The sequence below is a fragment of the Artibeus jamaicensis genome, unplaced genomic scaffold (genome assembly GCF_021234435.1).
Source record: "Artibeus jamaicensis isolate MK-2021 breed Jamaican fruit bat unplaced genomic scaffold, CSHL_Jam_final contig_426, whole genome shotgun sequence".
Lineage (NCBI taxonomy): Eukaryota > Metazoa > Chordata > Mammalia > Chiroptera > Phyllostomidae > Artibeus > Artibeus jamaicensis.
The window spans coordinates 13968616-13982760 of record NW_026521826.1 but is presented as its reverse complement, the minus strand read 5'-3'; the positions used below and the strand labels follow the sequence as shown (position 1 = coordinate 13982760).

At 40.0% G+C, this 14145-nt stretch overlaps 1 protein-coding gene and 1 pseudogene across 6 annotated transcripts in view; both read left to right on the top strand.

Annotated features, from left to right (window-relative positions):
- The window catches only part of WDR37 (WD repeat domain 37), a 70604-nt gene that overhangs the window by 27465 nt on the left and 28994 nt on the right, over positions 1-14145 (top strand). For all 6 annotated transcript variants that reach the window (XM_053665784.1, XM_053665782.1, XM_053665786.1 and 3 more), the window contains exons 4-8: positions 4962-5057; positions 5409-5473; positions 9488-9623; positions 11002-11073; positions 12569-12613. In XM_053665784.1, coding sequence (XP_053521759.1) covers positions 4962-5057; positions 5409-5473; positions 9488-9623; positions 11002-11073; positions 12569-12613 — 414 coding nt within the window. The remainder of the gene's footprint in view (positions 1-4961; positions 5058-5408; positions 5474-9487; positions 9624-11001; positions 11074-12568; positions 12614-14145) is intronic.
- LOC119057918 (uncharacterized) lies at positions 10176-10288 on the top strand (annotated as a pseudogene).

Sequence of the window (14145 nt, the reverse complement as noted above, 5' to 3'; positions counted from 1 at the left end):
AAGTTTCTTTTGAGAAATCAGCTGATGGTCTTATGGGAACTCCCCTGTAGGTAACTCTCTGCTTTTCTCTTTGTGCTTTTAAGATTCTCTGTTTGTCTTTAACCTTTGGCATTTTATGATGTATCTTGGTGTGATCTTTGTGTCCATCTTGTTTATGATGGACACAAAGTCTATGAGCTTCTTGGACTTGTATGTTTATTTCTGTCACCAAATTAGGGAAGTTTTTTTTTCATTATTTTTTCAAAGAAGTTTTCAATTTCTTGCTTCCTCTCTTCTCTTTCCAGCATACCTATGATTTGAATGTGTCTGAATATATTTGGTCTGGTGTGTTTGAAGTTGTCCCAGACTCTCCTTACACTGTCCTCAATTTTTTGGATTCTTTTTTCTTCTTGCTGTTCTGATTGAATGATTTTTTTCTTCCTTATGTCTCAAATCATTGATTTGATACTTGGCTTCATCCTCTCCACTTCTGATTGATTCTCTAAATTTTTCTTTATTTCACTTAGTGCACAGGTGGCAAACAGAAGGCTCGTGGTTGCCACCTTGTTTTATCTGGCCTGGCACCTTGTTTCTATCCAGTGGCAGCACTGAGCTCTCTCGCCTGACTATTAAGTCGTAGTGATATTTATACAGTCCTAAAATTATATTTGGCCCTTTGAAAGCAACCACAAGGCTGATGTGGCCCCCCATGAAAATGAGTTTGACACTCCTGACTTAATGTAACTTTCATTTTTGTCTGGGTATACCCAGTGAGTTCCTTGTGTATCCTTATAACTAGTGTTTTGAACTCTGCATCTGATAGATAGCTTATCTCCTTTTTTGTTTAGTTCTTTTTCTGGAGTTTTGTTCTGTTTTTTGATTTGGGCCATATTTTTTCTCCTCATTTTGGCAGCCTCCTTGTATTTGTTTCTATGTATTAGGTAGAGCTGCTTTGACTTCCTGTCTTAGTAGCAGGCCTAAAGTAGAAAAATGCACTTGTAAGTTGGATGGGGCAGAGCCTTAGGCAGTCATCAGGGTGGGATATCCCTTGCAAACCAGGTTGATGAAGTCTCAGATATTATGCTATTGCTTTGTGTCTCTGTGTGGGAAAGGAAGGGCTCAGAAAGGAACAATGGCTGCTGCCTGGCTTCTGGAGTTCTGTCTGGGAGAAAGCTGTCCCATGGCACTTGCCCTGATGTCATATACTTCAGTTTTTCCCCCTATGCCACTGGTGCCCCTCAAGCTGCTACCCTGGTGCTGGAGCCCAGCAGGAGTGAATCTGATTAAGCCCTAAGTCCATTGCTGGCCCTTTAAGAGGAGATGTCTGAGCATCCTGTTGTTTCTTCTGCGGCCCCAACCCCCCACTGGTTGTACAACCAGAAGTTATGGGGACTTATCTTCCTGGCACTGGGACCCTGGGCTGGGTGGTCTGGGATCCCTCACTCCTGAAATATCTCTCCTGATTTTAATCCACTGCACATGGGTATGGGACCAACCTCTTCTGTGTCTCCACGTCTCCTCCCCACCACCCATCTGAATGAATGTGACTTCTTTAATTCCTTGGTTGTCAGACTTTCATACAGCTCAATTTTCTGTTGGTTCTGGGTAATAATTGTTTTATAGTTTAGTTGCAATTTTTGCTGTGGTTGTGTGAGGAGGTGAGTCATGTTTATCTATGTCTTCACCTTGACCAGAAGCCCTGTTCTATGCTGTTATATTGTTTGGTGGCTTAGAATGACACAAGTTATTATCTTACAGCACTGCAGACTAAAATCACATATGGGCAGAGCTGTATTCCTTCTGGAGGTATGAGAAGGAATCTTTTCCTGCTTGTTTGGATTGTGGCAGATTTCAGTTATTTGCTGTGAAGACAGTGGTCCCACCTGCTTGCTGGCATTCCTAGCATCTAGGGCTTGCCCCATTCCTTTGCTTGAAGCCCTTCCTCTCTCCTTTGTCAGTGTCAGGCAGTCCTCCTAGTGCATCTCTGATCCCCTCCTATGGGTGTGTGGAAAGGATGGGCTGCCTGGGTCATGATTCCAAAAATTGAATACTAATAAATAGCTTTTTCATTATTAATGTGGAGATAGGTAGGAAGACATGTGTTTTTTAGAAAACTCACCTTCCCTAAAAGCCTGGTCATAGAAATGTAAACAGTGTAAAGGAATCTACCATTTCAGTTGTCATAGCTTATCTATGTCACTTGTGTATTCTAAGATCACACATAACCTGTCAGCGTACCTGGGAATGGTCATTATATCACAGTTACATTTGAGTTCTTGGCAAGCCGGACTGAGCAAGAGTAATTTGGAACAGATTTTACATCCTACTTAGAATAAATCACTAGTATTCCTTTAAATAACAGGTTACAATAGAAAGATATTGCCTGAAAGTTATCCTTTTTATTTTGGTTCATTTTTAGGTTTTATTTATAATTTACATAGTTACTTGATTCATTTGCTTATAGTGCAGTTCTGCCACAGTGTTTTAAAGCAGAAGACATCTATTTCTTCAACATGTACATTTTTCAAGTCTCATACTCTACTACATCTTTTGTAGGCAGAAGTTCTTGAATATTAAAAAAATGGTAAAGGGGTAATACTGCTAAAAATGCAGATATCTGTAACTATAATGGTACTAGGTGGGAAGGAGACAATGAGAGAAGGGAATAAAACAAACATGCAGGGAATGTGGTTCAAGTCTTTCTGACTGGGAATCAGACAGGTGACCCTTTGTTCACAGGCCAGCACTCAGTCCACTGAGCCACACCTGTCAGGGCTTGTCTGTGTGTGTTTTTTTTAAATTATTCACCTAAACATACAAAATAGTATTGAATATAAACTGTAATTAAAATATTTTTAATTGAAAATATTTATTTTAGAAGCAGTGCCTTCATTTCCTTAAAGCAGTGATTTTCAACCTTTTTCATTTCATAGCATCCGTAAACTGATTACTGAAATTCTGTGGTACACCAAAAAAAGTATTTTTTGCCAGTCTGACCGAAAAATAGGTATAATTTCAGTTCATTCACACCGGGCAGCTATTGGTGTGTTGGCTGTTGTCATTTTTTAATTTGACATTGTAAGGGAAAAGAGGTCAGTGGCCCTCACTAAATAGTCAGGTATGAAAATTACTGCTTAAAAAAATTAGGCAGTATACAAAGTAAAGATATTTGCCATTACTGTACCTGTTGACCCATCTCACTCTGCAAAGAAAAACATTTGCTACATTTTTTTTCTTCTAGTGATTTTTTTTTACTTATTAAAATTAAAAAATTTTTAAAAATTCTCACCTGAGTGTGTGTGTGTGTGTGTGTGTGTGTGTGTGTGTAATTGATTTTAGAGGGAGAGGAAGGTGGGTAAAGGAGAGAAAAAGAAAGAAAGAGCGATTGTCTCCCATACATGCCCTGACTGGGGATTGAACCTGCAATATTTTGGTGTATGGGATGATGCTCCAACCAACTGAGCAACCTGGCCAGGGTTTTTAGTGACGATTTTTATATACTTAAACTACTTCTGTTTTTTGCTCTGTCAATTTTAGTCAAAATGCAGTCATATTTTGCTGTGAAATGTTAGGAAATGACATGTTCTTTATCCCTCACTGCTCCATTACTTTCTAGTTTTTGTTATTTTACAGGGTTTATGTTTACAAAATGTTTAACTATAATTAGGTTTTTCATGCCTTATAAGTTGATTCCCAAAACTGAATACTAATAAACAGTTTTTGCATTATTAACATGTTTTCACTCTATAACTAAGTGGTACAGTTGGGCCAGTGGTGAAGAGATTGTAATTCTATGTCATTTAACCTTTGTCATTGGAAAATTTAAAGTTTTAATATTGGGTTGTTAAGTCCATCTTGAAAATTTACAGAGGGCAAAATTATTCCAGCTTTTTCTAAAATAAAAATTTTAGAAAATTTTTGTTTTCTTTTGTTTTTAAATTATGTCTCGAGTTGTATGGACCTGAGTACTGTTGAGTTTCCATTGTGATCTAAGGCTTTGTGTTCTATGAATTTGTGTAGTTTGTTCAAGAAAAACTGTAGGATTACCGATTACTAATGCTGGTGGTTCAGTGGCTTCCTGCTGCCTGTAAAATAGAGTTGGAATTGCTCAGACTGGATTCGTTGAGAGCCTTTAGTGCTTTTCCTTTTACTAACTGTTATCATTTATGCTTTAACCCAGATGGTTGGCCTCCCTGTAGCCTGAACAGATCTTGTGTAAGCCTGGAGGCAGTGTGGTAGGCATCTGCCCTTAGAGCTGGGTGAATCCGTGGCCAGGCAGGGTCCAGGTCATGGCCTCAGTAGGCCATGTCCTTGGATGAGTTCTTTCCCCTGGCTGGCCTCTTTTCCCATCTGTACAGGGTGGATAACAGTGGGATAATAGCATGTGTCCAAAGCATAGCCATGCTCTCCTCAGTCTCTACTCATTCTCTTTTTTGTGGCTAGTGTCCTTCCTCTTCATTCTCCTCTGTTCCCATGCACTTCTACTTCTGTTCATTTTTCGTAACTTTCCATCAGTTTGCAGTCTCTATACGTAATCCTCACTTGGTGTTCTAAGGTGCCATGCAACAATAGTTATTTTTTTTAATGTTTTTCCCCCCTTGATTTCAGTGTTCTCAGCTACACTATAAATATTACATTGAGTTTTGGAGGATATCAGGATAGTATTTTTAAATATATATAATAAAGTAGAAAGGAAAAGAACTAAATCGAAATCCAAGAGCTCTGCTGGATGAGAACCCGATAGTATCTATCATGTCTTCCTTGTGTAGGAAGAACATTGGAGTTTCTGTTTTTGGAATGATGTCTTGAGTTTTTTTTGAGAACTCAGTACACTGTGATCTTGTTTATAGGATGTTATTAATGTCTTTATTTAGACAATGCCAATGTGTAATATTTTATGTGCTCAAGTTTTGGAAATGGTCAGTATATTTAAACATAAAAAGTACCTACTTTAACTTTTTGAAAAATTTTATTATTTCCAGTGCGTAGAGAAATTGAGACTCTTAATGAGCGTTTAGCTGCAGAAGGACAAGTGATCGATGGGGCAGAGCTGAGTAAGGGCCAACTGAAAACTAAAGGTAAGAGGGGCGCTTGTGAAGGGTGCCCTGCAGAATACATGGGGAGGGAATTTGGAATTTAATGTGGGACTTGACTCACTTGATTTTTTTGTGGTCAGCATTACTTCCATCCTTAATTTTGGTGTGAACATGGAGGAAAGAGGGAGGAAGCGCCTGGAAGCTCAGGCACCTGTTTCAGCCCTGCTGTTGTCGGTCCCATGTTTGCATGGACAGGCAGACCGGCTCAGTTGTGTTGCTTTCCCATATGGAGTGGGGGACAGTCACATAAATGTCTGCAGTCTGTCTCTGCTCTGAAGTTTGTGGCTTCTTGGTCACATGACTGTATTGGTTGTCGATGTTCTGTCTTGGCAGCCAGTCACAGTACCAGCCAGCTTTCTCAGAAGCTGAAGACCACTTACAAGGCCTCCACCAGCAAGGTAGGCAAGGTGCTGGCACGCGGGGCAGGCACGTGGTACGTAAGGTGGGCACATGTGTACTCTGAGTTGCATAGTTTTTTATTAGAAATGTGAGACAGGATATAAAATAAACTAATGTTTAGGAAAATTCAAGTTTTAGAAGGAGAATCATTGTTAAATGACTACATGTATAGACACCTAGGTACTAATACTTATGAGATTAACACAGTATACATCATTAAATATGTCTTTTTTGAGGCAAAGTACATTTTGTATTATTACTTGACTTGATATAGACACTCTGAATTTGGAGAAAGCTAATAAGTGGGTATAAAGCAGTGAAAAATAAGATCTGAGCTAAGCTACATTTTAATTCACCTTCTCTAATTTTCCAAGTATGAGCAGGAAGTGAAGGTTTGTTTCCAAGGCAAATAGGGACATTTATAGTATTTTTCTTTTTAAAAAGTTTTTATTTATTTATAGAGAGTGGGGAAGGGAGGGAGAAAGAGAGGGAGAGAAACATTTATGTACCAGAGGAATATTGGTACATAAATTGTTTGCCTCTCTCATGCCGTCAACTGGGGGCCTGGCTTGGAGACTTGGCTTGCAACCCAGGCATATGCTGTGACCAGGAATTGAACTGGCAACCTTTCAGTTCGCAGGGTAGCACTCAGTTCATTAATCCACACCAGCCAGGGCTGCTTTTTTAAAAAAAAAAATTATGTTGTTCTGACTTTTGTTATGTGACAGGGTTTAATTATTTGGAAATTAATTTTAATCTACAGGGAGTACCATTATAAGTAACATTTTGAGGTGATTTTGAATGCATCTTGTACTTAGAGTATTTTGTGAATGTAAAATGTAAATTAATTGCTGAACCTTAACAAATGTTCATTCCTCTTCTAAACCTGAGAGAAAGTTTAAATTTGTGGTGAGTCAGCTATGAAGACATATAGTCATTGTTAGCTTTCTATTTTTCTAGTTTTTTTTCTATGACATGGTCCTTCTGCTATTTCTGCATATTTGAAAGTTTTTGGTAATTCTTAGTTAAAAATCTGAGTTTTGCTGACATTTTCTTGTGGTCGGTTTTTTATAATGACTTCGGAATGTAAGTGGATAATTAAAGTTTCTTATGTATTGTATAGCTCACACTTAATAGAATTGAAGTTTTTACTAAATTTAATTGAAACTTTTTCTTAAATGCAGTGAGGTTATGTTTTTTGTCATTTAAATTCTTGTACCTTGAATTATATTGCTTCTTCAGTGATTCCAGCTTATGTGTATAATGTAAAGTCTTTTTTTTTTTAATAAAGATTTTGTTTATTTATTTTTAGACAGGGAGGAGGGAGGAAGAGAGGGAGAGAAGCATCAAAGTGTGGTTGTCTCTCTTGTGCCTCCTACTGGGGACCTGACCTGCAACCTAGGCATGTGTCCTGATTAGGAATTGAACCAGTGCCCCTTTGGTTTGCAGGCTGGCACTCAGTCCACTGAGCCACACCAGCCAGGGCGATAATGTAAGGTGTCGAATGCCAATTTTTCTGATAATTTCTGAAGTAGAGGAAGAAAGAATTATATAAAATTATCAGTTACCATGAGTAGTAAAAAATAAGATTGGAGCAAAGGTAAAGGTATATGTACAATAACACTTTGCTTTAAAAACATATTAGAAATATTTAAAGCCCAGTCATTTTGATTATTAGTAATTCATTTGAATTTATGAGAAGCACATGAGTAATGTTCTTTATAGCATTGTGCACAATATATGTACCCATCTTAAAGAATAATGGTGAAAAAATATGTGACATTATTTGAAAATGCGAGAAGTGATCTAAAAACAGAATGTATTCTGATTTATACCATGCATGTGTGGGTAATAGAGCTAGTACGGTGCAGCAGGCAGATACTGTGATCTGAGTTTATTACTTCCTCTTCCTGACTCAGCAGGTAGGTAGGTAGTATGTTTATGTACCAGAGAAAACCGAAGTTCATTGAGCAAACCAGGAGAGGTCTGCCCTCCCTGGGTGGCTGGTGACTGTCTCTAGTGGGAGATGAGGGAGGAAGGCAGGCAGGCAGAAGAGTCTGACTGGTAAATCACTTGGAAGAAACTTATGAAAATGTTCACACATTGGATTTTGTTCAAGAAGTATAGGTTGTACCTCAGTTAAAATGATAGGATGGCAGGTGTAACTGTCCACGCATTGCTTCATTCTGCTGCTTTTCTGTTGTGAATGTTCCCTTGAGTAGTTCATGGGGGCTTCTTGGAATTATGGCTAAGTCAACACTTTTAAGTACAAAAAGGGTTAAGAAGGGGCCACCATATAACAGGCATTAGGAACCAGTACCTTGAGCAATGTGTTAATGTTCATGAACTGCCTATTTAAAATAGGCAGTTCATGAACATTCTTTTCAAAATTCCACCAGAAACTTTATTTTTTGGAAACTTGATTTTTTGAGTCAGTGCCCCTCAGTCCTTACTGTTCCCATGGTGTCACTGACAGATGTGGCCTCCAGTAGTTCATGTCTCATAATCATACAGTCTGTGTAAGAAATGGCAGGCTTGGAAAATTAAACTTGCTACCACTTATGGTGGGGGTAGGCTGTGCATGTTTTTTAACTTCTTTCTAAATGTTACATTATTTAACACATGAATGGCACCTGTGCAGCAAAACCATGTTTCCATGTAGAGGGACAGTCTTGTAGGTTAACTATGATATCAGCTTTCAGAAAGAAGAAGATGGTAATGATGATGGGTTTGCGGTTGATCAGATCCTTTTGTAATTCCATGTATGTTTAAGCTGAGTCAGATGGAACCTGTCTATCGCACTGGTGAGAGAGTCTCTTTATTCGCCTACTGTGTCAGGAATAACTTGGTGCTCACACCTGAGTTCATGAAACTGGGTTGTATTTCCACTAAGAGTGGACTGAGACACCTTGTCAGGACTTTGCTAAATCAGAGTTTTAAAAAGATGTCTAATGCCACCAATTTTTTTTTTCACTTGATTCTGCAGTTTTAGTCTTTTTTAAAAAGATTTTATTATTTATTTTTAGATAAAGGGGGAAGGGACAGGGAAAGAAAGGGAGAGAAACATTAGTGTGTAGTTGCCTCTCAAGTACTCTCCACTAGGGACCTGGCCCCCAACCCAGGCATGTGCTTTGACTGGGAGTCAAACCTATGACCCTTTAGTTTGCAGGCCAGCACTCAATCTACTGAGCTACACCAGCCAGGGCTAGTGTTAGTCTTCAAATTAATCTACATTGTTCTGGCTTACTTAAAAGCTAAAAAGCCATTCTTACATCCAAGAAGAGTTTAAAATTCAGACTCTGAAGAGTTCTTGTGTTTAATTCTTATCTTCCTCAGATACTTTCTACTTTCCTCATGAGGAAAGAGAGAGTTGTTTGCTGTGAGTGTCCTACTAGATGGTCCCACACCATCCTGTGGCCTGTGTGGTACTTGGGCCTATTCCCATTAGACTGTGCGTTGCTCACACCGGGCTGCTATAAGTGCCCTGCGCCGTCTCTTTGCATGGTGTAGTCATCAAGCATGTGCTCAGCAGGCAGTTCCGGATGGACTTCTGTTCAGAGGGGCCATCTTTTGGTTTCTCCCCACCTTGGGTTGTTTTCTTCTTAATAACAGGTGGTTGGTATTGGTTATCAAAAGCAAAAGGAAAAACAAAAGTCCGCAGTAATAAAAGTGATTAGTGTTAAAAGTTTGGGATATACCTTCTAGAATTTGGAAATTTTGTCTTATGATTTGGATTTTTGGAAGAGGAACTTGTAACACACAAATAGACTTTTCTTCCATTGTAGGACATACTTATTGGAAGAAGGGGACTCTGGGGGTGGGTGGTCTTCTGGGGCCTTAGTAAGGACTTCATTCTTGTTTTGTGGTATCCAGCTAGATGAGTTTCACTGCTTGCACTTGTATTCCTTTAGTGTTCTAAATATTCTATTTAATGATTTATGCATTTTTAAGACATCTTTTTTAACTTTAAAGTATTTGCTCTGTAAATTGTCTCCTTCCTGTCACAATTTTAGATTGTCTCCAGCTTCAAGGCCACCACGTCGAGGGCTGTGTGCCAGCTCGTGAAGGAATACATTGGCCACAGGGATGGCATCTGGGATGTCAGTGTGGCGAGAACGCAACCCGTGGTCCTGGGGACCGCATCTGCTGGTGAGTCCGAAGCTCACCCTGCTACTTGTCACACATACTGCACAACAGCTCGTTCGAATGACTGACCTTTGGGTGTAGGTAGCAGAGTGAGCCTGGGAGCAGACATGTGGCTGAGCAGTCATTTGGACAGAGCACTGGGCCTTGACTTGATGCTTAGTTCAGATGCCCCTGTCAGGTCTTCTGAAGCTCATGGGTATGATGCCATGTCTGTCTCCATGGGACATAGCCAGCTGTGCTAAGGAATCACTTTTAGAGGCAGCGGAAGGTGGAATGTCATTTAAATATATTAGGTATTTTTTAATTGGCTTTCTTGTTATTCATAGCTAACTGTATGTCTACATTTCACATTTTTCCCCACTTGAGAGGCGTGGCTGAGGGAAGTGCTATGCAGTACTTTTGAAGGGGGCTGCTGTCCCAGGATCTAGGGGAGTAATGCTGCTGCCACCCTGAGTTTGCCTGTGGGACTCACAGGGTGGGTGTTAGAGAGACTCATGTTTCTTCACTAATGAAGGGGCATTTTTTAAAGGCTAATTAATACCTCTCAGATAAAAATTGCTAAAGTTAAAAATAGTGTAAGGGAACCAGGTTTGCTAAAGTAATTGTGGTGATAGAAATGTAATGGCCTCAGAAGCTACTGAGGTGGTTCATTCTATCCTAGGACAGCGTAAAAAAAAAAAATAGTGTTTACTTGTTGGAAATAACATTCCCAGCTGTGACAAGTTACTTACTGGATTCTGCCTTTTCATGTGGAAGTAAAAAATGAAAATCTAGTTAGAATAATTAAGACTTTTTTCTCTTGTTTAAAATTATGTTTGTGTATGAGCACCCCAGAATTTTTTATGGAAATGACAATTAATGAAGAATAGAAAGATCCTTTTCTTATGTCTCTGACATCTCATTTGGGTGGGTAATTAGTATTTATTTTTCAGATTTTTCTATTAGGTCTACTTTTCATCTTTTTGTCATGCCCTTAAGTGGAAAGGTCTAAAGGAATATTTATTAGATATGAAATAATTTAGAACTCTATTTGGATGCTATTTGCACTTGAATATCATATGTTGTTCTGAAAACTTTGAATATTTCACACACATAAAAATGAACCCAGGTTGTAAATGACCTTTGTATTTAAATCTCCGGTGGGGTATAGTCAGTGTAACCATGAACCAGGAACTCAGGGCTTTGGTTTTCCACTTGCCCATAAATGATCTTAGACAAGTCACCAGCTTCTTCCATTGTTCTGGAAGAGTTGAATTACAGAGTAGTGTAATGAGAGTCATAGTAACATAACTTTTCATTTTTAGAATATTTATCTTATTCTTTCGTTAAAAAGACCGTGTAGCTAGCAATGGCTCAGTTCCTCATTTGTTTTACTTTGCAGATCACACGGCTTTGCTGTGGAGCATCGAGACAGGGAGGTGCCTTGTCAAGTACACTGGCCACGTGGGGTCAGGTGAGCACCAAGACATCAACTGGTCTCCAGACAGGAGGTTTGCTGAGTCAGTGTTGGGACAGTGAGGCATTCTCATAGACAGACAGACGCTATGCCTCTAAGTGTGGGTTTCACAAAGGGAAAGCTCAACTCCCTAAACAACACCGGGTAGGAGTTGTCTGTGTTTTATTTAGTGTTGCACAGAAAGGCACATGGATAGTTTTGAAATGGAAATATGTTCATTATTTATAAAAAATTACGTATTCACTCTAGAGATTCACTTTCCCATATTCAGGCCCAAGGCAGGGCACTGTCTGTCCCTTAGTGCCATAGTTAACACAGCCGTTCCTCCCTTCCTTTTCTGTGTACCCAAGCATTCTGACCAGATTTCACTCACTCTTGTCCCCACTCCCTTTGTGGGTCCTTCCATTTGGAATGCATGATATCCAGGGTCCTGTCAGACAGTCCCTGGCTCACTGTCCCTTACCAGCCCTTGCCACCCCCTGAATCCCTGTAGACAAACTTCTAGGTGGCATCTGCCTTTTGTTTCTAGAGTTAGGGGTGTCCCCATTTACCCACTTGTCAGGAAACCGAGCCTGTTTACTACTGGACTGAGGAGGTGAAGGTGAGGGTGCAAGGGGGCTGCCGTGCAATGAGCTCTTGTTCAGTCCTGCCCGCGGGGCCCAGGATGCTCACGTATATGGTCATGTTATGTGGTGTGTGTCTCCATGTGGGCCAGTTCATGGTGGTCAGCATGAGCAGATACCTTCAAACAGTCTCCAGAGTATGTGCTCCCTCTCTTTGCTTTTGTTTGACCAGCAGTGCAGGCAAGTTCTGGTTCTTCCACATTCTCTCCAGCAGTGGGCTTACTGAAATTGGGAGCATTCATACTATTTGTCTGTCAGGAGTGTAGTGATGGTCTAAGCATCACAATTCATTGTTCCACCAGCTTCTCCTACAGTTACGTGTTGTCTAGAGTAAAACAGCATCTTTTAGCATTTTTTAGTTCATTAGAAAAATACAATTCTAATGGTGTAGCTAAGGGAATTCTCACTAAAAGAGAGAACTTGTTAAAGTCTGTTAAAACTTTCTTACATCCCATTTGTGGGCCCCTCATCTCTTTTTCAGGTGTTGGTGCTAGGGCTGGCTTCCCCGTGGGACTGGACAGCAGGGCTCTGAGAGCTGGCTAGGAGGGCACAGCCTCGGGCCACTTGGGCCTACACTGTGCTTTGCCTCTTGATACCTTCCCTATGGATAAAAAGAAATGGATTGTTAATATTTTTCTGAGTGTACTGCATTTTAGCAGTTTGATAGCTGATATTGAGTATTTTTATTGTATCTCAGTTCTCTGTAATGTACATATTTATTTATAGTTTAACTGAATAGGAGGATCTAATATTGAACTGCCATAGTTCTTTTAGGTTTTAAATTTAATTTTGCAATATATGCTGTAGCTATAATAGGTATTGATGATGTTTTATCTTAAACCTGTTTGTGTAATATTTTTGTTTTGCAGTAAATTCTATAAAATTCCATCCATCAGAGCAGTTGGCTCTCACTGGTATGTTGATTTATTTCCTTTATTGAACAAGGTGTTTGATACTCTTAAAACAGTTGTAATCATTCTCTTATCAGTAGCATCAGGATTATCCATGTCTTGTACAAAAGACGGTTTTTAGTAGGCATTTTATGAATTACATAAAAAATAAGGAAAAAATACATTGAGTAGTACTTCTTTTAACCAGTAGTGGATGGTGAATTATATGAGCATTACCATTTTTTGTGAGAGTAACATTGTTCCAGGTTCTTCTTGGTGACTTTTTATGAAGACTTCATGTTTGCCCACTTTCCCTGCTTGTGCCATGAAGATCCTCAGCAGATTGTGACTCAGTTTTCTGAGGCCTGTTATTCCTGCTGAGTTCCTAATTCTGTGTGCACCTCAAATACAGAACTGAGAAAATAGTAGTTCCAAGTCACAGCAGTCTGCAGAGCCCGTGTTCTTATTCTTTTCTAGGTAGTTCTCCTAAACTGTGGCAGCTTGGGTTTGTCGTATTTTACATAGTGGTTTTTAAAACAGCAATAATGAAGTACCTTCATTATTATATTGAAAAGTTTTCCTCTTAAATGTCGAACAGCTGTAGTCTGCTGTTGGTGTTTTGGGACACAGAGTAATCTTGAAGGATCAGTGCTTGGATGGACCAGAGGTCAGCAGGCTTTGTCTGTAAAGGACTAGAGGTAAATGTTTTCATCTTTGAGGACCACAGGGTCTGTGCCATAACTGCTCAGCTCTGTGTTAGTGGGAAAGGAGCAGAGACACATACAGATGAGTCCACATGGCTGTGTGCAGTAAGCATTATTAACAAAAAGGGTGGCTGCCTGGATTTGGTCCATGGGCAGAATTTTGCTGACCCTGGGATAAAGGACAAAAGCAGTTCTAATTGGGTACTTTTACATGTGAGTGGAATACAATGGGCAAGTCAGTTTGAGAGTCTTAGGCCTGACCACAGTTGCTAGTTGATACCTGAGAAAACATTTTGGGAATAAGCTAGGTAAGGAGTTTAAACTTGATTAAATCAACTGTTGTGTGATTGGGAAGAGGGAAGATGGAGGGAGACTAGTGACAACCAGAGGTTGGAAAGGAGGAGTTGAAATCAACAGACAACTCAGAAGAGAGCTGACAGAAACCGAAACAGATACAGTAGTGGGCTAGAGAGGGGAGTGCAGGATGGGGGTTTGGTCATGATGCTGATTGAAAGAGATTGGCAAGTCAGGCAGTAGGTGCATGTAACACCTGAGAAAGGTACCACCACCTGCACACGGTCACTTCCTTGGGTAAGTTTTGCAGCCACAGGCCGAGGTGGAATTCAACCAAAAGCAAAGTGGGATTCAGCCTCTTGTGAGGATGGGTGGAGATGACTGGCACTCCTTCGACCTTTCTGGGCTTTCAGCTGTCCTCGTCTTTCTGTTCCCAAGTCCAAGCATCACCTTGGAGATTTGGCTGGTGAGGTCTTAGTACTTATGGGTGCCTGGCAGATCATGAGATCCATCAGTGTTGAGTGATAGGACCGTTCATTTGTGCGTTACTCAGTTTTC